This window comes from Micromys minutus (assembly GCF_963924665.1).
Source record: "Micromys minutus genome assembly, chromosome: 1".
Taxonomy (NCBI): Eukaryota; Metazoa; Chordata; class Mammalia; order Rodentia; family Muridae; genus Micromys; species Micromys minutus.
This window is the reverse complement of record NC_137969.1, coordinates 219,272,373-219,297,324: the sequence shown is the minus strand read 5'-3', so window position 1 is coordinate 219,297,324 and position 24,952 is coordinate 219,272,373. Positions and strand designations below refer to the sequence as shown.

The following is a 24,952-nucleotide window of genomic DNA, read 5'->3' as shown; positions in this document are numbered from 1 at the left end:
GCAGCCCTGAGACTTACCTATAACTAAAAGGGTCTCACAGTGAACCATTTCTTAATGTAAATTCATTCTTTATCTATGGAACTGAGCTCTAGTTCAGAGATTACTTCAAAATTACAACACAATATTTCAATATGTGCACTTATCAATGAAACTTTCCCACAGAGTCATAGGGTAGTACACAGCACTCTGGAATCAAACGTTCTTTATGTTAGGGGAAGGATGAAGAGAGTGGGGGGCATATGGCCCATGGAGGTGCGGCGAGGCCTGAGGGCAAGGGAGATGCCTCTGAGGGGTCCATGTTGGGAATCCCTTCCCTGAGGGACCAGCCACACAACAGTATAGTACGGAATAGAGTTTATTCAGGTCATGGGAGAGTTAAGAGGGTGGTAGAGGCAGAGAGAGAGAAGTAGAGGAGTAGAGGCCGGCCATGAGCACGTGGGACAGAGGGGGAAGGGAAGGGAAGAGGGAGGCTGCAAGAGCACAAGGGCAAGAGAGGCCAAGAGAGAGAGAGGAGGGGTCAAGCAGCTCCTTTTATAGTGTCAGGTCACTGGGGCGGAGCATACCTGGCCACTGCTGGGTAATTGAGGGGTGGGGTATACCTGGCTGTTGCTAGGTAACTGAGGGGTGGGGTTTACAGAATCCCAACACTTTAGACGCCAGGTCTGCTCCTTCTTACAGGCTCCATAACACTGGGAACATTATTTCATACTTTCCATTATCTTTCTTCAATAGTAAAATGAAGATGATACCCACTCCGTAGAGATGCCACGCAAAGAAGAAGACTTGACATATAGGAGACATCTAATAAATGCCCTTCCCTTTTAAGATTCAAATTAGCCTGCCAAGAAAATTCAGCTTTCTTATAACACAAGGAAAGCTTCTATCCTTTTCCCTGTGCATGCAATCATGCATGAGCATTTCTATTCAGAGGTACTTAGTTTCAAGTGATAAAAGTGGTTGCTATAGAGACTTCTGAATACAACTGACTAGTGTATATATAATATTAGAAACAAGTCTCCAAGGAATTCAACTAACTGAAAAACCAAGGCAGAATCTTTTCTTAAGCTCCTGTCTCCCCTTAAAACTCCCATCTATTTTAGCCTTCCCTTGATCATCCACACGACTTGCCTAGATGTAAGTAATAATCTTTTAAGTTGTTCTTAATGGCAGGTACCATATCAAGTCTGCTCTTGGACACTTTGGATCCTCTTGGCCTTATCCCTTGTTTCCTCCCCTCTAAAGGAACCTCTTGCCTTCTGCTCATAAAATATAAAGCTCAGCTCTCATCATTGATCCATTGGTACCAAAGCTTAAATATTCTGCTCCCTGCCATGTTTGGAAAAGTCAGAATGCACCATCATTAATACCCTATGCAATAAGCTTTCTCCCTTTGGCAAGATGCACTTAGAGCAAGTTATACTTTCCTGGAGTATGAGCCACAGGATAAAGCAATTGGTCATACTGGGTGGTGGCAAACTCAAGGACAGATTCTCATCCAGGACCTCTCTTCTTCCCTTCCTTGTTCCTGCATCCTTCTCTGAGAATATGCTCACTAGCAAAGTAGGAAACAAAAGTCATCACCTTCAGTCCTTACTAGGGAACCCAACTAAGAAACCCTGAGCTTTGTACTACTTAAATCTGCCTAACAATCTAGTATTTTTAACATCTTTATTTCATGGGAATAGAGATTAAAGCTAAAGATGGGCTATGTAACAAATACCGAGGGTCCATATACCAGGCCAGGATCTTAAGATTCTTACTCCAGCAGCCTAAGAGCAGACCTTACATGGTCCAAAAATCCCAAACTTTGGGTTGCTTCTATGCTTACTGGGCATGTGTGAGGAAGATTGGAGGTGGTAGCAATGGAAGTTGGATAGCAGTACTGTAAACTCATTCCCTTTCAGGTCTCTGCTCTTAATATTAGGTAGGAGTCAGTAGCTTTATCATCTACTTCAATTCCAAGACTAAAAATCACTGTGTCTGGTAATTAGGCTCTCCCACACGTCCATCAGCTACCTATTCAGGTAAGTACTTGCTGCACCCACAGGCTTCTGGGAAGTCCTGGGCAGAGTTACTGCAATTGCTCTGAGAATGTTGGGCTAAGCACCACTCTGGGCAGCAGCTGAGCTCCTGAAGGGCCAATCCCAGCTGTTGCTCATGAGAACTGGGCTTTGCAGCCTCAACCTGGACTGATTTGAGACAGAAATTGGTGAAGGTTTTTATTTTCATAGCAATTAATTATTTCAACACGTTACCTGTCATCGGGCCACCAAAGGGAGGTTCCTTGGACAGGTACTGTTAATACTGCTAATCTGTTTGACCTTGCTGCAAGGTGAAACTCTTTTCCTTCTTATCCCCATTTGGCAGATTTTAATTAACTTCTCAAGGCCAACCAATTAATCGGTGGAAAGCAGAGATGAAAAGTGGGACATCTGTCTCTCTGTGTGTTTGAAATTTCCAGCCATCTCCCCATTGTTTTTCCCACCAAGCCCCGGGTCTGTGGGAGAAAGTCAATGGTCCTTGCCAGCTGAGGGTAAACTGGAAAATCTATGATCATAGCAGGTAGCCAGTCTGCATGAGTCCTTTCCTTTGGAAACTAAATGATTCCTTGAGCTCTCCTGTCCTGATTTTCCCCTTTAAGGTGGAAATGCTTGCTTCAAACTGTCAAAACCCACGTTAAGTTTAAAGATTTTCTGTCAAACTGAAAAGCCTTTCTGCTTTAGTAAGATAGTGTTGATGTCATCTTGTGGCCCAAAGTAAATGGATCCACAATACGTTCTGGATGCCAGATACACCGGGGAAGACAAGGTTCTTAACATGGCTAAGAGACAAATAAATCAATGCTTAAGAGGCAAGCTACGCCTGCAGGGCAGGCAGTTACGGGAACTGCCTGAGCCCAATCTGAAGTTCTACAGTAGGAGCACCAAATTACAGTTTTTGTCTCAAAATAGATAGGAGGTTGAATGGTGCACATGGAGCTGTCTGGGTATTTTTGGAGTCTGAGAACATTCAGTACCCTTAGCATAAGTCATCTATTAAAACACCAGGAGGCAAGGAAATGGGAGGTTCCGTGGAGAAGGCAAGCCCAAACCTAATGGCACAATTATCAGAGAGACAGGGTTATCAACAGGCAGGTAAATAGTTGTGTTTTGGTTTTTTGCAGTGAGGGAGACAAAGGGAACATTTTTAAACATTTGTGTGGGATTTGATTTGCCTCAGCACTGACATCATGGCAATGCAGACCCGTATTCTATATCTCTACTCTCTCTTTCTCTCTCTCTCTCTCTCTCTCTCTCTCTCTCCTTCCCTCCCTCCCTCCCTCCCTCCCTCCCTCCCTCCCTCCTCTCTCTCTCTCTCTCTCTCTCTCTCTCTCTCTCTCTCTCTCTCTCTCTCTCTCCCTCTCTCTCTCTCTCTCTCTCCCTCTTTCTCTCTCTCCTTTTAAACAATATTGGTGGAACTGAGTAGCTTTGGATACCTGTGTGGGTAGGTCTGACTACCAAACCATAAACTAGGTATCTGAGTTTCTATTTCTGGTTCTCAACAAAAGCATAGAGGCACCAGCACACACATGAATGTGTGTGTGCATGGAGCTTCTTACACTTGTCCTCCATCTCCCCACTAACTTGAAAGCTTTGGAACATGAATGTCTACAATTTTTCTTTTGCATTTCTTTAATCACTGAGCACATGTGATCTCTGGGTCCTTCTAAAGAGATTCACCCCATTTCTTTCCTCTCATTCTCTATTCTAGCTCTACACATTATATCAAAGTCACATAAATATTGAATATTTATTAGCAATTTCAACTATGTTGCTATCCAGTTAACACCTCTTAATGTTGGGGCATCATTATAGAAGAGGAGGAATTCACAAAGAACAATCAGAAATGCCTGTGAGATAAAGCAATGCTTGCACAGCCCTAGACTTTAGCAGCTGGTGTCCCTCTCCACCATGGCTGTGCCATTCTTATCACAGATCATCCTATAGACAAGCTTTCACTGAAAGACTGAGTCATAAGCTGTTTCTTTCATCAAATGTTTATCACAAAAAGCAGCATCAATGACCAGGATATTGTTACTCTTAGTGCTGCCTCCTACACCTATAACTCAGTTCAAGGCCGACACCTACGAACCCTCATCCTGCCTTCCCTTCAGTTAAGTTCTCCAACAATTCTGATTTTAGCAATCGTAGTGCAGTGTTTGGGGTAAAATAAAATAGAATTTGGTTTTCTAGGAAGGAAAGCGATCAAGCTCTCCAGAGGACTAGAAACCCCTTTGTATGAGAAGATCCCTGACAGCGCTTCATAGCTCTTACCACATTCTTCTGCTGCTTCCATCCTGAAAGAATGGGTTTCTGATTCTTCTATTGCTATTCATACAAGGGGTTGTGTGTGTGTGTGTGTGTGTGTGTGTTTGTGTGTGTGTGTGTGTGGTGGTGATGGTGGTGGTGATGGTGGTGGTGATGGTGGTGGTGGTGGTGGTAATAGTGGTGGTGGTAGTGGTGGTGATGGTGGTGGTGATGGTGGTGGTGGTGGTGGTGGTGGTGATGGTGGTGGTGGTGGTGGTGGTGGTGATGGTGGTGGTGGTGGTGGTGGTGATGGTGGTGGTGGTGGTGGTGGTGATGGTGGTGGTGGTGGTGCTGGTGGTGGTGGTGGTGATGGTGGTGATGGTGGTGGTTGTGGTGGTGGTGGTACTGGTGGTGTGGTGGTGGTGGTAGTTGTTGTTGTTGTTTTTAGACCAGGCAGTACTTCCTTTCTGGAGAAATCAGGCAAGGACATCAGCAGAGGAGATGAAGGAGTGGTTGGTACTAAAACAAAGAGGAGAAACCAACTTGCCTCTGGGCTCCACGTAGAGGAGCTGTGGGTAGCGTAGGAATCTTCAAAGCCCCGACCGATAAAAGCTGTCTCTGTCTCTAGGATGCCAACTGCACAAGGACGGTTGAAGCTTCGGACCATGCCGGTCTCTGGATGACAAGGGCCATGGTGCCTGGTGTCCCTGCTCTCACGGGGAGATGGTGAGAGAATGGAAATGGGGCGGTCTTCATAAGACAGAATCTCAGAATAACTGAGTTGGCTGGTTCCATCCAAATCTAAATTTGTAATTAGAAAAACTATTTCAAATGTATTATATTTATGTTCATACCTTTTGGTCTAGAGAAACTGAGCAATGGCAGACACAACAATCGAGATCCCAGGAAAAATAATTATAACATGATTTTAAAAATTCATAAAATTATAAAAAAAAACAATGCCACCCACATGATGGATAAACTTTGCCCCTATAGGCAGGAAGAGCACTAGTTCATTCTGTGTGATAGGGCAGGTAAGGATCATGTCCTTAAGCCCACCCTGGGCTACAGGAAAAAAAATGTTTTTTAAAAAAGAACAACCGAAATCCCAATAAAAGTAAAAGCATCTATATTTGAGCCACAGAACTTTTGATGTGTGGACCATGATCCTGAACAATGTTCACATCTTCTGAACACTTACTTTCTTACATAAAAATATGTTTGAAAAGCCATCAGTGGGTCGTTGTGAATGTCAAACAGTATCAGGCAGACAGTAGCAGGACTTTCTCATGAATATTAGATTCGCACTGCCCTGGCCCAAACTCGATCCTTCCACCTCACTAAAGCCCAGTTTCCACAGCATCTCAGCTTGCCGTCCACCTCTGCTCTCATTGCCTGTTTCTCTCCTCTATGTCTTGTCCACTCGAAGGACCATCAACTCCTGAACTATCCCTGACTCCTTCCGGCTCAGTGATCTCCTCTAGTTCTCTCTCCCCTTTCTCCCATTCTGAAGCCTTCTGAGCAGAGACAGGGTGATCTGGTCACTGGAGAAGCCTAGGGAGCACAGAGTGAACAAAGCAACAGGTCCTCTCTACATAACTGCTTTCTAGAACCACCTCTGGGTTATGAGCTCTAATGCATTGTTTTAACCTTTTAATAGAAATATTCATCCTTATACTCATTACTAAGAAGTAAGATGTATTAAAGCAGGGCGGGGGATGTCTGAGCTGGTAAAACACTGGCTTTGTAAGTACAGGGATCTAGCCCCAATGTCTGCTACCAACATAAAGTCCTTAGTGTTCATTCCTTTAACATCAGCAGACAAAGCAAACCTGGTGAGTTCCTCCCAAGCAACAGCTCCAGCCCTTACTTCAAGCCACCCCAGCAAAGAGGTCCCATCTCTTTATCCTCCAGTCCCTCTTAATATTCCTCAACATAGGATGAAAGAAACTGAGAGGCAGAGACAGGAGTGAGTAGGACATCAAAGAGACATCCCTAGTTGAGCTCTTATGCGCCCTAGCAGTTCCTAGCAGTTCCTCAGCTGAATCCAGGAACCGCAGCTACAGCACAGGCCCCCAGAAGGCATAGACACACACAGTCTGGATCTGCTGTTTCACCTCACCAAACCTTTGAATAATCTCCCAACACACTCATACAGCAAATAATTGAAGCAGCCGGGAGGGAAGCGAAACAGAACCTTGGTGACCAGGGTATGTGCTGCTTCAAGCTTGAAATATAATATGTGTGGCTTGGAAGTGGCTCAGGGATTAAAGCACTTGCCATGTAAACAAGAATGCTGGAGTTTGGATGCCCAGAAGCTACCCGAATGTTAGATGGGCATGGTGAGCCATCTGGAATTTCAGGTGGCAAAGACTAGGGATTCCCAAAACTAACTGGCTGGCTAGACCTTATTAGGAAACTCTGAGTTTGAGAGACCCTGCCTCAATGAGTGAAGTAGAGAATGGCCAAGGAGGACTCCCAACATCAGGCCCAGACCTCCACACACATGCTTATACATATGTACATGCACCACATGACATGCACAGACAAAGACACACAGGCACACATACATGCACATATGCATAAATACACACAACCTACCCTTGCACATGAGAATGAAAATATATGCTCAGTCTCATATATATGCCTTATATATACTCTTGTGTGTAATTTTTATGTATATTCTTGTGTGTAATTTTTAAATACTATTCATGTAGACCATATTAGCACAGCTTTAGACTCTGGCTTTATTTTTCAAAACCACACCAGTCACTAAAAAACTCCTCTTCGTGTTATGTTATTCTTAAATATTCAGTTCAGGTTCCTCGGAAACACTTTCACAGGATACCACAAAAAGGTTACATTCATACTTTCAGATGTTTAGCAAACACACTTTTTTTAAAGACATAGAAAATGACAGAATGCAGGAAACTCCTCATGCAAAACCCTACACTAAGGCAGGATTTTCTTCTAAGTCTCTAATTAGCACACCCATTCCTCACATATATGAACAGTGAGATGTCCTATTAAACAGTGGGCCATCTATCAATGTGTGCAGCACCCAGCAGGACTTCAGGACAAAATCTAACTTTGCCAAGAAATTATCCCCATAAAATTGTCTCATGACTTTAACTCCTATGGTGATAATACCTAGATCAGTAATGTGGGGGACTTTCAACAGCTACATTAAGCCTTGAAACGTTATTCATAACTGAAAAAAATAGAACTATATTAATATAACAATGCATTTTTCCATGACAGACAAGAGATGAATTAGAAAACTCAAGTCTGGGCTACAAGTAGCAAAAAGAAGGAATTTGAAACAACAGGTCACCTTTCTGTACAGTGGTGTTCTCTTGTCTTTAAATGAAAGAGAGTCACATCACTATAAACACTTATGTAAAAGTAATGGCCTATTTTCAGAGAAATAGATCCTGATTTCTTGGAGCCATAACTATGTATAAATATATTTATATGGTCAGAGAAAGTACTCATCTTGTTTAGTTTATGAGCCACTTTAATGGAAAATTCTATTATCTAATTACTCTCTTTCATACTCTATATTGCCAATATAAAAAGATTGCTACTTACTATTCGTAATGGTCCACCTTCATGATAGCTTAACTGGGTTATGGGTGCCAATTATCCCAATTCTACTAGGAACTGATGTGATGTTATTTTGCAGGTATGACTAAGGTTCATAATCAGTTGACTTCAAGCAAAGGAGGTAATCCTGTACAGTTAGTTGAAAGGCTGGAAGGGAGTTGAGGCTTCCCAGGAGGAGAACAAAATGCATCTAATGAATGGAAGTTCTAGCTCATACCTGAGAGTTTGTATCTACAGCCTCACAGCCTGTTCCAGAGAGGTCAGAGCTGGGGATTTCTGTGTTGACCAGCATGCTCAGATCAGCTAATTCTTTGCCAAGGAATCTATACACATATGTATATTGTACGTGTGTGTGTGTGTGTGTGTGTGTGTGTGTGTGTGTGTGTGTGTGCGCGCTCGTGCATTCCCAGATCTAATTCTCTGGTTGGTAAATCATTCCATACAAAATGGCTAGAGATCCTGGGGATATGAGTTGTTTTAATGATATGAAGAAGAAAACATCTGTCCTTTATTAAAAATAAAAATCTTAGTGGGGCTACCCAACCTTTTGATATTGTCATCCACAAAGTTCACATTCAAAAAGTCCACAATAGCATTGTGAATTTTTAAATCTCATAGTGTTTTTAAAAAGCTTATTATTTTACCACTGGGCCACATTCATAGCTATCTTGGATCACGGGTAGCTTCCTTGCTACACTTGGATGTGCCTACAAGAAGCAGCTATTCTTACTGCTCAAAACAAACCAATAAAAGAGAAGCCTAGCAAGTCAACAATTCTGCAGTGACTTATTTATATTCTGCCTGGAACTCTGGTATTCCATGAAAAACGAAATCATGAACTTTACAGGCATACGGATGGAACTAGAAAAGATACTATCGAGTGAGGCAACCCTGGCCCAGAAGGACAAACATTGCACTTCTCTTTTACTGGAGGCCCCTAGCTCCAAATCTTTAGATGAAGAGCACATAGCCTGTGGTAACTATAGAAACCAGGAGAGAAAACTGGAACCATTGTTAGGACATGGAGTGTGTGGAACAATAGGGGGTGGGAGATAACAGAATCAGGAAATTGAGGAAAGAGAGGGCTTAGGGAAAGGACGGAGGTAAATACAGGAGACTGTGGGAAGAGAGTAAGGGGGAGTAGGAGGATACAAAAGATGATACAACAGGGGAAATGGGGGAGTGGGTCTTTGTATGGAAGTGGGAGGGAGGTAAATACAGGAAAAAGTCAATGAAACTACAAAAAGGAGGCAGAACTTCTAAAGCAGGGAGGAGCGCTGGGTCATGCTATCTTTTGGCCATAGCATGGCCATTGTGTTCAGACATTCACAGCATCTGAGGTTATCTGCACAAGGCCTGGACAAGATCAAGCCAGTCAGCACTATAGCATGGATAGGGGAGGGTTTAGAGACCCCAGTTTGTAGTAAAAGAGCTGTTGTAGATGACAGCTGCTGGTGGATGGGACAGTCACTGGTCATGGAAGTTGGGGCCTATGCCCCCGTGATGGTCTTATCACCACAGTCACGTGTGCATCACTGATGGAGTCAACTGGATTCAGCTGGCTTGAATGGTAGTGGAAGGAGTAGTTGAAACAGATGAGATGGGATGGATTTGATCCAAATGCCTTGTAAACGTGCATAAAATTCTCAAGGAGTAGACTAGCTATTTGATAAAAAGAATGCATTAACAATATGAATCAACACTAAATTAGATGCCTAGGGGAGAAAAGCATGGTTTGGAATACATTGTCCATCATGACCTCACTCAAGGTAAACATAGGATACAGTAAGCTTCCTGCAGCTCATTTTAAATTAAGACCTCAAGTTGATTTTTGAACATTTAATTTCACTGTCCAACATTTTAATGCATTTTAAACAGGAAGAATAGTCTACAATTAATCTGAATCTAAAATAAATTAGCTAGATAAAAATGTAGGCAAAATATATAAAAATTATTCTTTATCATTAAATAATTCCACTGCTATAACAAATAAAAAATGGTAGAAAAAATAAGCAACACAAACATTAATCTTTCTACAGCTTTGATGACCTCAAATTTAGCATGCAGTTATTTTTATAAAAAAATTCTTTGGATTTTTTTCAGAATTTACAGTAATTAATTCAACGTGGTAGACTTTGTCCCCTGTCCAGTAGAGGGAATTTTATCTTTTCTATCACTACCTGTCAAAATTTCAGAATTACTAGTTCTCACAAGGATAAGTTATCATGAATTCCAGGAAAGTAAGACAGGGTGGCTGTCTCCATTCTCAGAGTCTTGACCATTTCTATAAATCAGAACCCAGACGCCAAGGCTTCTGGGAAATGGAGCCATTAGCTTTAGAATTAAACAAGCAACTCCCAGGGAATCAACTACTATTAACTTTGATTAGCCTACATTTGCCTGCGTGGTGGAGAGAAAAGAATGCAGAGTGGAAGACTAGGGAGCAGGAGGGAATGGGGGAGGAAAGCTAGGGGGTCTGCAGCCATTGATGTTGTGGTTTGTTAAAGTAGGTCATGTGGCTTGTGTCAATACAGCTAACTGCATGACAAGTAGCAAGCTTTCCCTGCCCCGTAAACAGGGTCCTGTTGGCTAGCTGAGCCTTTGTCCTTTTTCTACTTGTCCTGCTCTCATTGCCAAATCACAATCTCTCTCTTATCGTCTTTCACTTCCTCTGTTCTCCTTAACCTCTATCTCAAGTTGACAACATGGAAGATATACTGAGATACACACACACACACACACACACACACACACACACACACACACACACACACACACAACACGCTGCCATTGCTTGGCTAATACATCTAATGAGAGAGAAGACTGAAAAGCTTCAATCCTGTGAGCAGAGCTGAAGTTGGATGGAGCACACTCTCTCTAGCCTTCACCAATTACATTTTCCTAGTCCAGGATCTCTCTCTCTCTCTCTCTCTCTCTCTCTCTCTGTGTGTGTGTGTGTGTGTGTGTGTGTGTGTGTGTGTGTGTCTGTCTGTCTGTCTGTCTGTCTGTCTGTCTGTCTGTCTGTCTCTCCCCTTCCCCCTCAGGATTCTGAGCATGAAGATCCTGGGAAGCACTGAGAAATCCTGGCCTATTCTTTCTGGACACTTTCCCCAGTCCCGCAGTTTCTTCTCGTCCTCCTATGGACTCTTAGATAAGTATCTCAATTATTCACCAGCATTCTTACCATTGACCAGCCCTTGAGTAGGTAAAGGAGAAACATGCTGCAATGAATACCTTCACAAGCCGACCCTTCAGCGCTGTCTTCTTGGTGGGGACACAGAAAATGCTTGCATTTTGTCTTTTGCTCCAACTCTGTTGCCTTTCCCTTCTCAGGTGCTCCTGTACGAAAACTCTGGGACCGGGACACCGAGATCTCAAACTGCTTAATCACATCTTCATCACTCTCAGAAGATGTGGATGGCTCTTCATCATCCCCAAAGCTATTAACTGGAAGCAAACAAGAGTCGTGAGTCTCCTGTGAATCTCTGTGATCCAACAGAGAGACAGACAAACCAGGAAAAAGAGAAGAGAGCATGGATGGTTGGCCTGATGGAACAAGTTCAAACTGGATAGAAAGGATCTAAAGCACTCTTGAAACAGAAATCTGGGCCAAAGGGATAGCGCATGGAGTAGTTAGAGATAGACGGCTAGTGCCCAAGAGAAAACAGTAGGACACCCATCATTGGCATAATGACCATCTTGAGACAAAGCACTATCCAATAGCCCTGCTGATTGGTGATGGTGCGCATAACTATAACCGGGAAAAGCAGGGCTGTTACGAGCACATCTGCCCAATGTGCAGTTCTTTGGGGAAGGTACACTTTGTCTTGTCATATTTATCAAAACACTCAGAATCAAGTCCTACTTTGAAGGAGAGAGATATTTGCAGCTAGGATTTTCCAAAGGCTCCATAGCTTTGAAGAGAGATCACTGTGGGTAAAGATTTCCACTCATTTGAATCACAAATGTTCTAAATGTTTCTCAAGGCAGCCCAGATAACTCTTGGAATTGCTGTTTTTAATGTATTTTACTGGGACTGGGGAAATTGCTTGATGTCTAATGTGTTTGCCGTGCTTGCGTGAGGACCTAAGTTTGAATCCCCAGCACTGATGTAAAAAGCTGAGCCTGTCAGCATGAACTCATAACCTCAGTACTGCTGGGGTGGACACAGGCAGATACTGGAGCTTGCTAGACACTCAGTCTAGCTAATGCACAAGCTTGAAGCGCAGTGAAAGGTGCTGCTTTAATGAAATACTAAGGCAGAGAATAATAAAGAGATACCTGATATCAACCTCAGTCTCCACAAGGACACAGACAGACACATGAGCAACTGCATAAATGTGTGTGTGTGTGTATATATGCATTCGTGTGCATGAATGCATGTATGTGTGTGTGCACATGCATTTGTATATGTATCATTGGGTATTCATGAGGTTTATGTGATACTGTGGAGGAAAGAGAGAGAAGTGATTATTATAGCAAGAAAACCTGATCCATCTTCTCAAATCCCTACCTGTTTAATATGTAACAAAAGAGACAACAATCTGCATATTTAATAAAAATGTCCAATGTGACATATTAACTAGACCTTTGGGCTGTTCTTTAGCATTCTGAACTTTTGACTTCATATCTGCTATGTCATATCCTTTGAGCTACATCTCATCCTTTCCCTACCCAACTCTAGAAAGCCTGGTTATTTCTGTGTTTGTAATCTGAACTCCTTGTGTAACTTTCTATATAAGTGGAATTGTGTAATATTTTCTTCTTTTGTCTGTCTTATCTCACTTTTGTGATGTCTTACTAGACCTTGTGCAAATAGGAAACCCAATCCATTCTAAGGCTATATAATACACTTTTACACATGTTCACACATACACACACACATACACACACACACACACACACACACACACACATAAACACACACACATACTTGCACACATATCCTTTAGTCATCTATCACCAAGAAACACTTAGGTTGTTTCTATATCATACGCTGTCATGAACATGAGGCATGGACATCTTTATAAGAGACGGTGGCTTTTACCTCCCATGGGTGTGTCCTCAGAAGAGAGACTGGTAGGTCATACAGAAGGTTCACTTTGAATTTCTGTAAGACGCTCCAGACTATCTGCTCCAATGACTTCACAAGCCAACCTTCCTATCAACCGTAAACTACGGTTGTCTTTCTTATTCTTTGGTCTTTCAGATTACAGTCATGTTAATGAGACACCATTTAAGTTTCTTGAGTGTTCTCCCAGCAGCACATTTGTAGTCTCTTAGCCTTTCTAACTATTGCTCATGATGCTGTGTTCTTTGCCTTTCATATTCTGTCTGCCTCTCAGGGACTTTCATAATGCTGGCTCCTTCCCAGTTGGGTCTCAAACTGACTGTCCTCGAATTCTGAAAGCTTCCCTGATAATCTGCCCTTGACTAGCTCTCATCTGCATCTCATTTTCTCCTCTAGAACATCTACAAAAATAAACCTATCCCATCTTTTGATAACTAATGTCTTCCTATTGCATAAAACAAGGCTGGCTTCATGGAAAGTGCAAATGCTTGTTAAATACTAAGCATTTTGTGAAAACCTAGTATCCTTACAAGCCAGAGCATATACATATATCCTCATGCACTGTTCCCTATGGCTGACTATTCATACCCAGCCTCCCATCTAGACCAGTTAAAAAATGTCTTGAGGTTTCTTTCCAGATACTGTGTCTTTTCAGAACATCCTTTCTTTACACTTAAATCAGACTAGAGGGTCCTTTTATGCACTATAAAACAATTCTTGTATTTTACCTTATCAATGCCATTCCTACAATGTAAAGGAATTATTGTTTCTTGGGACCCTGTCTTGGAAGAGAAAGGATGAAAGAATAGAGCAGAAGAGATAAGAAAATAGAGAGTAGGGGAGAGGGAAGGAAAAGAATGAGTCAGTCATTTATAATGGTAACTATAAATATAAGGTAGGTCCATATTTGAGTAAAAGCAGGCTGACCTGGAGCCCCCTAGCCTGGAGTTGCAGAGGAATGGGCATGAGGAAGGTCCTTATAATGCGTGCTCATGTTCACTGCTATGTAACTAAGTCCCTTAACCTCTTGGGTCCTCTATCCTTTGTTTAGGGTCAATTTTAATGTCTCCATCATTTCCCCAGTTTTTGCAAGTTCTCCAAGTCCATCACTGCTGACTGATGGAAATCAATATTCAATCCATTTCTTGCTGATCTCCATGGAGCATCTGATCTATGAACAAGAGAGTTTACTTATTTTACCTCGACGTTACTAGTTCTCTCTAGAACTACAGTAGTAGAGAAAAATGTCCAAATAAACTAGATCTCATTAATACTTCAATAATCTGCATGGGTAGTATCCTATCAGGAAACCCCAACAATGAATAGTTTCCTCGTTCCTATTTGTGTTGGGTTTAGTATTCTGATATGGGATGGACCATCACATGAAGGAGATAACCAAAGGTCAGCAAGAATACATTTAAATTCCCTCTACTTTAGAGGGAAAAATCAGATAAGCTCCTGGGAGGTGGCCAGGGGAAAAAATGGGAAGGGTTGTTGACTTTGACGTCCATCAGCACTCTTCCTAACTTCATGATTCTTTTTGTTCACTTAGGACAGTTTTTAAATTTTAAACAGCCACAAGTCATTCGTTTCAGATATATGTGTCAATGTAGAATATTTCTATACCTAGAAAATTATTAATTATAGTTAAAACACACACATAGTTTTTCCAATGAGTCATATAGGAAGGCTTCTCCTTACTTATTATAGTAATTGAATAGTAACTATAACATCTACCATATCCTCAACATCCAATCTTTTGGAGTTTTGTCTATCCCATTTAGCTATGACAGACTATTATTTTCCCCATTGTACAATGACAAAAACAAACAAAACAATAAATTGCATAAGAAAACAAAGAACAGTAACAAAGCTAGAGAATCTATATTCCTAAACATTTTGCATATTATCAAATGTCATCCCATCAGGAAATGGAGCCACGTCTAGACTACTCTTTGGGTGAAAAGAACAAGAACTTTGCCATTTCACCTTCAGTCTGCCAAGAGGCAGTTTCTTCTTTGCTAGATGCAAGAGCAGTGTGGTGAGATGGGCACCTGGTCCATGTGAGTCTGGGCAGGCGGCAGGATAACTGCCTAGCACTCTGCCTCTGATTTAAATATAACTGCAGCTGCTATTCTAAGCCTCACTTTCCAAGGATCTCTGAGCATTCTCTTTCTGAAAGGGATACCTGAAATCTCTGCTGAATGCCACTGGGCAGTGAGTGAAACTATTCAAGTGACAGAAACAATCTGATACTGAGACTCCAGCAGAATTGTGGTGGTTTAAATAGGAATGGCCCCCAGAGGCTCGTAGAAGTGCTCTGTCACCACTGATAGGAGGTGTGACCTTCCTGGATCAGGTGTGGTCTTATTGGAGGAAATGTGTCACTGTGGGTGGACAAAGTTTGAAATGCTCAATCGGAGACCTGTGTGTATGTGTGTGTGTGTGTGTGTGTGTGTGTGTGCCTGTGTGTGCATGCATGTGCATGTATGTGTGCTTGTTTCTCTCTCTCTTCCTGCTGCCTGCTGAGATGTAGAACTCTAAGCTACCTCTCCAGCATCATGTCTGCCTGCATGCCGCTATACTCCCTTCCATTACAATAATGGACGAACGCTCTAATGGAAACAAGCTGCGAATACATTCTCATCTCATCACAGCACTAGAACTTTTACCACAAGGATACAGGCAGCCCTCCAGAACTTAACAAATGTTCACTTGTTTTCTCCACACCAGGACCCAGTGAAGACAGTATTGCTAGCGTGCCCGTTTGGGGAGTGAAGACTGAAGGCTTAGGGTCAGTCACTAACAGTGTCAAACACTTCCTCCGGGAAAAATCAGATTTCTTAAATCCTGCACAAACTATGCTCCTTTACAAAAAAAAAAAAAAAAAAAAAAAAAAAAAAAAAAAAAAAAAAAAAGAGATCACAGTATTTTGACTCTTATAAGCATCTAGTCCCCTGTCTAGAGGGGGAAAATACTTTGCCCCTGGTCAGCCCAAGCCAGGAACAACTCCAGTTCTCCAGTGTTTACAATGAACTCTGTGGCCACGCAACTCTACAGAGTCTCTCTTCCTAATGATTTTCTTCCAATTCAAATTTTGATTCTTACATGCTCGAATGGTCCAGTTACCTGCCTTGAAACCACATCAACAACTAAATAGCTGATCTGGGTTTCATTTCATTTAATCTCTGAAAAATCAGTCTCCGCTAAATTATGACACTTATTTCAAACAAAAGGCTGTGGTTAATGGAATACCATGTGAATATCAAGTTCAAATTCCTTTCAAGATAAATGTCTGAAAATAGTACAGAGATAGGTTTCTACTAAAATCTTGACTCCTTTAGCAATTAACTTGTCAATATGACAGAAAAAAAAATGTTTCATAGTTATCTTGGGTGTAGATAAAGTACCTTGATACAAATTCATCCTCAGACTGAAGTTCTGTTTGTTTTGTTTAATCAGAATACAGATAGATAGAGCTTTGATAGCTGTCACTGAGGACTGTCCTCTAAGCCATCTCCAGTCCAGTTGGGACCACTCACGAAAGTTCCTTACAGTAGTGTTTGCCAAATCTTTACCTTCCCTCATAGAAAGAGGGAGCAGATACAGTCACAGCACCCCTGCCTGAATATCCAGATACCCTTCTCAACAAGGTGTGTGAAATTCCCCCTTAATTGGAGGAGGCATCGGGGAGGGTTCATACACATAGCCTAGGAGAGGGGCTAAAATATCTGGTTGAGAAAGAACTAGGGGAGGGACCTCAGTCTCTATAGCTGTATGAAATCCCTTATCCCCACTGGGTAAAGACTTCTCAGTACAGGCTTTGGGGGGGGGGTGGGAGGAAAAACCCACACTCCTGTAAGTAACCCCTCACCTATGCTCTGTAAGGAATCTGAATAATCTCAAGGGCTCCCAGAGTGATTGTTGCAATTGTGCCTTGGTTTGTCTTTGGGACCTCAGAAAGAGGGGTGTACAGGTTTAGATCAGCCCTTGGGAAGGAAGTTTAGTAGCAGCATGTAAACACCTTCGACAAAAAGAGAAGTCAGTCGAGTCTTTGGCCATCTGTTGGATGCTTGGCCATCTAGCTCTGCCCATTTGTTTAGAAGCTACCTGGCTACAGCTGAGGACTTCTCATATGGCAGGAGTTCATCACTTGAGAGACTTAGCAAGTGTTCCTGACAAGCGCCCATCAGTGCTAAATCCATTAAAGTAGACACAAATACCCCTCTAGTTCTAACAGAGCTGTTTGTGGAAAATCATCTTCCAGGTGGGAGAGGCAAGAAGGAAGGTGTTCAGTACAACATGAATTGCTGGGTGCAGCACCAGCCAAGGCTGGGACGCGCAGCAAGAACATGAAGGAAGCTGCCAGAATGTGACCCTGAGATCTTCCATTGAGAAATGTGCGGTCTTCCCGTCAGACTGGCATGCCTGACTTCCTAACATTGTTGAGAGGAGTAAACGAGATGTACCGGGCATTCCCACTCAGCCCGGGCTTGGCACAGCGCATGCCCAGATGTTAAGTATGATTCCAACTGCTCTCATGCCACGGCCCTGTGTGTAAGCCCCTTGACACAGAACTACACTTACACGCAAAGGAACCAACATGCCTGTTCCTCCTCGGGGTTCGATTTGAAAGGTTGAGGATCATCGGACATGAAGCTGACCGTGTGGGTTCTCTCGCCTTACTCTGCCGTCCTTTCTGTAAACCTGGAGGTGGGGTGCTCTGTGGGAATCAGCCACACTGTCTGGAAGTGGGCAGTGCCCTACACCTGCTCATTTTGTTGCTTCTTTCAGGGAAAAGAAAATTTGGGGGGGGGGGAACTACCAACTGGCAACAGAAAGAAAAGGTTTCGCTGAGCTTTTCTACTCTATTTTACAGATGGAGAAATAATTGTAAAAAGATCACCGCAGCTCCACTCCAGGCTTATTAACTCCTTCCACCCACACAAGAGCAATTAGGTGGGGGCAGGTATTGCTCACAGCTTATCGGCTGAGAGAAGAGACAGGTGGGCGTGGGCTGTGCAGAGCGGTACCTGGTGCCACCTGTAACTACACCGTCGGGAACTCCTTTGGCTAGACAATTTTGCAAATGCCTACCACAACTATAATCCCACAGTTGACAAAAAAAAAAAAAAAAAAAAAAAAAAAAGGAGGACAAGAAGTTAAGATGAAAAAGCAGAAAGAAGGTCAGATGTGACACCAACCAGTTTCACACCCTATGGGCCCTGGGCTCACGCCACAAAAGGGTTTATGAAGCATCCAGTCTTGATACTTCTCAACGGATGCACTGAAGGCTTCGTGTCCTTAGCACACAGAGTGTTTAGTTTTGATGTGGTTTGCCTTTTCCTGCATCTTTCTCAATGTGAATGCCTAAGAATGTCAAGAGCTTTGGAAAGCACTGACAGCAAACTCAAGCCCTTAGTTCTGTAGAGCAGAGCCCCTACTGGCATGAAATGGCCTTGGGCACTTAAGCAACTTGTTAGCTGCAGCAAGAGGGACGCCCAGTGTCTGATTGTTCTGTGCATACCTGCTTTGTAGCCCAGACCTTCCATGGGGTGTTTTGACAACTGTACTTCGTAGACAAACAAAGAAATGACACTTACAATATATGATTTCAGTTCTGATAACACCAGAGTGGTTCCTACGAATAAAAGGGAAGTCCATGGGAAAAGGGAACTTATACAGCAAAAGTGAATAAGAGGAGGTTGGGATGTGGTTTTATGTTTGCCAAAAAGAAGGCAGCTCTGCTGTGTAAAGCACAAACTACAGTGTATTGTTTTATTTTGTGCTGAATGCTCATGCATCTGACAGAGGCCTTACTGATGTTAGAGGATAGAGTTCAAGGCAATCAGAGCAGTTGGGAAAAAAAGCAGGGTGGGCCCCCCCAAATGGAGGAAGTTATGGAAAAGGAACCTCAATATCTACATCAGAATTTAGCTTAACCTTTGACTATATCCTGAACTATTTATGATGGGGGATGACGTATGCAACTGAAGACTGGAGGCCAGATAAGATGGACAGATGGGCCAGGTGCTGCTCACTTTAGGGGAAACTGAGGTAGGAGCTAAAATCGGGTCAAATTAGAGGAGGTGGCAAAAATCTTCAGTCTTGTCACCAAACTCTAGCGTGTCCATCCTAGAGGTGAGATCAAGAGTAAGATGAAACAGCCGTGTAACAAGACATGAAACTAACACTCCAGAGGACAGAGGAGGCAGCCCAGCCATCATTTGAATTAGAAAAGATCAGTGGTACCTTAGGATTCCAGTGACTTCACATTTCATCCACAGTGCCCAGTGTCCAGCCAGAAGTGACCAGACTTACAGAGAAACGAGAAATGTGCCCACGTCAAGGGAAGGGATCAGTCAGTGGAACTAACCACAGACTAACTCACAAGTGGATGTCAGAGACAAAATCAAACAAAGGGGGAATGATTGATTACAAAGAATGCTTGACTGTGAAATTCAACATAAAGAACCAGATGACAAAAACATATCTAAATGTTCTAACATTGGAAACCGAAGTGGAAACTTATGGGTTCTTTGGGAAGTCCGTTGGAAGGTGTTTTGCTAGAACAAAGAAAGGAGTGTTTTCCTGAAGTAGTGGACACAGGTGAAAGGCTAAATTGGACTGGTGAAGGAATATTTAGCTGAAGCAGACACAGACGAGAGGATGCTCTTCTAAAGCAGGAACATGAAAGGACACGTGATGAAGGAGTCTTTGCCAAGGACATGCATGTGTTGGTCCGCCTTACATTGCGTAGTTGAGCTCTATTTGTCAGAACTCCATAAAGAGAAATGCACCAAAAAAAAAAAAAAGAAAAAAGAAAAAGAAAAAGAAAAAGAAAGGAAAAAGAAAAAACAAAAACTTCTGGTGGTACGCTGTAGCTTGGTGCAGGGTCCATAGGCTCGGCCAGATTGACAGAGTGATGTGATGTCAGCAGAGACAGACACACATGCTGAGGCAAGACATGTGGAGGACATGAAATGTTCGGAGGAATATAAAAAGGATTTGGCAGGCAGGGGCTCAGGCTGAAGTAGGCTTGCTTATAGAGAGGGCTGTGCAACTCTTGTGGGTCTCATGTCTGCTGATCTTCACTTTGCTGAGAGAGGCACAGAGAGGACCTCAGGGTCCTTTCTGCTGACTCGGGCTGATTCTGCTGAGGCCTGCCTGTCTCTGCTAGGCCGTGCTACTGCGGCTGCTGTCCTGACGCTTCTAAATTAGAGTACGGAATATCCATAAAATGTTTACGACTATATCGAGCTGCCACTACTGATCTGTGAACTAGATACTGATTTCCTGACAACACAGACAGGATTTGTTCCAAAGGTCCATTTCTAAACAAGTCCACTTCCTCATATCCTTTCTTTCCCACTAACCTGTGGATGGTGCGATACAAGGGAGGTTAAAGTGTTTAAGAACCAGCATTAAAAACAGACCTTGAAAAATTAAAGTTACAGAAAACCATCTCTGAGGTTGTTTTGAAATGCAGCTGGATCAGTTTTTCAGCCAATCAAGTGATAAGGATGTAAGGGCCACAACTGGAATTAACCAGTCTTCAAGACACAAAGATCTGGAGAAAGTAAACAAATTCCCAGCACACAGGTCAACGTGTGTTTATCTCAAGTCAAAATAAGTAAATAAGTAGCAAAAATATGGAATAATAGTAGTTGAAAAATTATGGTTTAGGGTCTCTCAGATTTATTGGGAAAGAGATAAGCATAGGTAATAAATATCAATTGTCTCCTTCAAAAAGTCAGCATTATAGTCAACTAAATAAAAAAAAAAAAAAAACCAAGACAGATGATTGAGAATAACAAGATAAAAAAACAGCACACTAAATGTAGCAGAGCAACAATATAAACAGAGAGAGAAGCACCGCCCTCTAGCAAGTTTTCATCTGATCACTGCATGCATGCTATGATATATAGTCACACAACACACACATACACACATGCACATTCACACACTACAAGAAGGAAAGAATTAAATTTCAAGGCTGATAGAAAGAACTGGCAACAATAGAAATGGTAGCTATGTGGGCCAACGGGGCAAAAAAAAATTTTTTTTTTTTTTTTAGTTTTAGATTTTCTACAATCTAACTCACTACAGAGCAGGTGTAATATTGCATTGTGGGGTTAACAATGCATAAAACCAAACCCGCGGCAATACCACAAAGGAGGAAGGAAGGAAGGATGCAGGCTGTCCCACAGCACACACTAAGTAGTAAACCATCGTTTATGATAGCAAGCAAAGCGCACAGGATACATAGTGGTACAAGTCTGGTTCACAAGAGACCATGGACACGTGAGCACATGTGGCCTCCAGAGTAGCCACCCACAGAAGAAAATAAACAGAAATGGCTAAAATCGTTAATAAAGAGTCTAAAGTGGAAATTCTAGAGGAAGGTGATGGGTGCAACCATTCAGCAAGGAGAGAAGCTGAAGACAGAAGAAATGTAACACAGAAAATAAGCCTCAGAATTAGATAATGAAACCAGTTGATGTCCGTGCACTCAATGGCAAAGAGTGTGTGCTGCATGTGGACCCACAGCTTGCCGAGCTAAAGGAGGGAGTGAGATTAACTACCCAACGGTTACAAGGAACATATCTCAGGCAAATATGGATAGGTTGTACATACACAGTATATAAAATAACTAAAAGATATATTTGCAAGCTACAAACAGAAGAAATTTAGTGCAGTGGCATTCACATCAGAACAAGAATCTTTCAAGGCAAGGATTCACATCAGAAAAAGAAACTTTCAAGGCAAGGAGTATTATGTTAGATTGAAGTGTGTTTTACAATGATAAAGAGGTTGGTTTATCAGGAAGATGGGAAATAAAGATGTGGGCACATTTATTAACAGGGCTTCAAACTCAATGAGGAGCATAGAAATAAACTGAAAGAGAAAATTGGAATAAAAGTTAGAGGGCTGGTGAGATGGCTCAGTAGATAACAGGTGTCTGACACTAAGCTGAGTGACCTGAGTTCAAGCTACAGACTCAATGTGATAGGAGAACCAACTTCTGCAAGATGTCCACTGGCTTCCATATGTGTGATGTGGCACATGCACTCACCCACACCAATAAATACAGAGAGAAATAACAAATGTCACTTTTAAGCTAGAGATCTTAACACACTCTTCTTTCAGCTTAGAGAGCAACTTATAGTCAAAAACTATCTAGCTTTGTGTTATGAGGACTCATGTAGTTGACCATGATGGTATGCATTTGAAAAGCTCATCCTGCACTTGTTTGATGGGATGCTAGAGAATATTGGTCTCTGCACAAGTCTTGCAGAAACAGAAGAAGAGAAGACATTTCTCCAGCCATTATATAAAGTCAACATTATCCTAACACAAGCACTAGTGCACAAATGTATCCGAGTTTCTTTATCATCATCATCATCATCATCATCATCATTATTATTATTATTATTATTATTATTATCATCATCATCATCATCATCATCATCATCATCATCATCATTATTATTATTTTGAGTTCCCTCACCAGCCTAGATCTCATTATGCAGGTGAAGCTGGCTATACAAGGAGCCCAGGAAATGCAGTTTTATAACTGGTTTTGTTAATGTAGGTTCAACTAATCAAACTCAGGTCCCCACAATTACAAAGCATACATTTAACTGACAGGGACATCTCCACAGGCCATACACATCTTTTGGCAATGATATCACAGGTACAGAAAATTATGTGTCAATATTCCATATGATCCTGACAATAAAATATCCTTAGCAAAATATGAAGTACCATCCAGTAACACCCTTAGGTAATCATGTGTTATGCTCACACGAGATGTGTCTTACAAACAAATGCAAGCTTTAAGATACTAAAGTCAACTAATGTAATTCAGCAAATTAACACAAGGAAAGAGAAAAAATGAAATAACCATAACAACACAAACATAAAACTGCTAAGAGAATCATATTGATTTCTGATCAAACCAAACAGCAAAAAATACAGGTTCCTTGTATTAGGATATACTCCCTAACACAAGGGAGCAAGAATCTACTAGAACATTGCAGCTCATAGCAACTAAGCCAACTAATTGATGAAATTAGCAGAGAAGTCTATAAAAGTCAGTTATTCTCTAGCAACAAATTAAAATACAAAATTTTAAACTGTTTAGAACAGCACCCAAATGTACCAGTCCATGGAAATAAATTTAACAATGTGCATTCAGAACTCTCACATTGAGCAATAAAATATTACCCAAAGAAAACAGAAAGAGACCAATAGTAAAAAAAAAACCTATTCCCCAAATTAGTCCACTGATTGAATGCAACCCAAACTAAAATCCAAATAGACTATCCCATCACATTTGACAGGTATAAAAATTTTTTAAAGACATAGATTTTAAAGTATTAGGAAATGTATTGGGGCCTAGAATAATCACAAGAATCTTATGTCAATGTAGGAAGGCGAGCTTCTGTGACTTTATGACCCATTGCATGGCTATGTTATTTTTTAAAAGAATTAAATCAAACCACCAAAACAACGTCCAGAAACAGCAGCACATGAGTGTAGTGATGTATCTGTACAGAGTGACAAGGGGGTTCCATAGGAGAAAAACAAACCTTTCACAAATATGATGGTTGGAGACATGTGTAAAGGGATGCTAAACATCATCTCTCAATTCACACTGCACATACACACATACATACATACATGTATGCAAACATACATACATACAAATTAACTATAACTCTAATTGCAAACTATAAAACAAAGCCCATAAAAGAAAGTAGGGGGACTGTGCATTGCCAAATGCAACTGTAATCCCAACACTCAGGTTAATAAAGCAGTGAAATATGAGTTCAAGACCAGCCTGGGCAACACAGCAAGACACTGTGTACAAATAAACAACAATAGAAAAGTGTAAGCCTTGCTACACGATGAAACAAAGAAAACTGACATTAGACCGCATCAATATTTAAACATTTTATGTACTCTGGACTCTAATCATCTGTTGGATCAATAGCTGGTGAAGATTTTCACCTACTCTCTGGGCTGCCGACTCACAGGTTCCTTTGCTGAACAGAATCTCTCTGATTTCGTGAGGGCTCATGACCTCAGCATGCATTGCTTGTTGCTTGCATTTCCTGTTTTGCTATGGACTTATTCAGAAATTCATGACTGTAACTATAGTTCAAGTATACTCCTCACTTTTTCCTCTAGCAGTTTCAGAGTATCAGGTCTTATGTGGGGTCCTCGGTCTACTTAGGGTTGGGTTTTGTGCAAGATGAAAGGTAAGAATGGGGTATTGTTTCTGCAGGTTGAATCCAGTTTCCCCAGCATCATTGACTGAAAATGCTCATTTCTCCGTTGAGTATCTTTGGTGACCATCAAATGATCAGGTAGCTGTACCTGTGTGGGCTTATATATCTGGGTCCTCAGTTCTATTCGGTTGACCCATGTGTCTTTTTTGTGTCAATACTATGCGGTTCTTATTTCTGTGCCTTTGTCATATCATTTAAACCACATTTATTGTTACCTCCCACAGTGTTGCTTTTGTTCAGGAGTGAGCTGGCTATTCTCAGTCTTTTGTACCTCATGTACATTTTTTTCTTTGTCTGTGAAAAATAAGAAATAAAACTTCTGCAGTGATTGCTTTGAATCTATAGGCTATTTTTGTTAGGATTTTCACAATTAGGTAATTCTTTGGATCCATGAGTATGGGCTGTGACATTTTCCTTCTTCAGTGTCTTATTTTTGGAAAGGTCTTTTGTTTTCTCAGTTAGGTTTGTTCTTAGGTATTTTATTTTTGCATGTAACTATTGTGAATGGGACTGTTCTCCTGATTTTTTTTTCCCAGTCTACTTTGTCATGTATGGAGAAAGGCTGCTGATTTCCATATGCTGACTTGCATCCTATGCACCCTCTACCACATTTCTGAATGTGTGTCTCAGCTCCGAGAGGGTCTTTTGTCAGTCTTTAGAGGCTCCTGTATAGAAAGAATCACATCAGCTGA

The 24,952-nt window shown here is 41.7% G+C and overlaps 1 protein-coding gene across 1 annotated transcript in view; it reads right to left on the bottom strand.

The window, feature by feature from the left end:
• SYT16 (synaptotagmin 16) overlaps positions 1-24,952 on the bottom strand; it is a gene marked incomplete at both ends in the record, with an annotated part of 91,369 nt that overhangs the window by 19,821 nt on the left and 46,596 nt on the right. Inside the window, 3 exon segments of the mRNA XM_080927277.1 lie at positions 4,834-5,087; positions 11,077-11,097; positions 11,100-11,339. Of these exon segments, the coding sequence (XP_080783403.1) occupies positions 4,834-5,087; positions 11,077-11,097; positions 11,100-11,339 (515 nt within the window).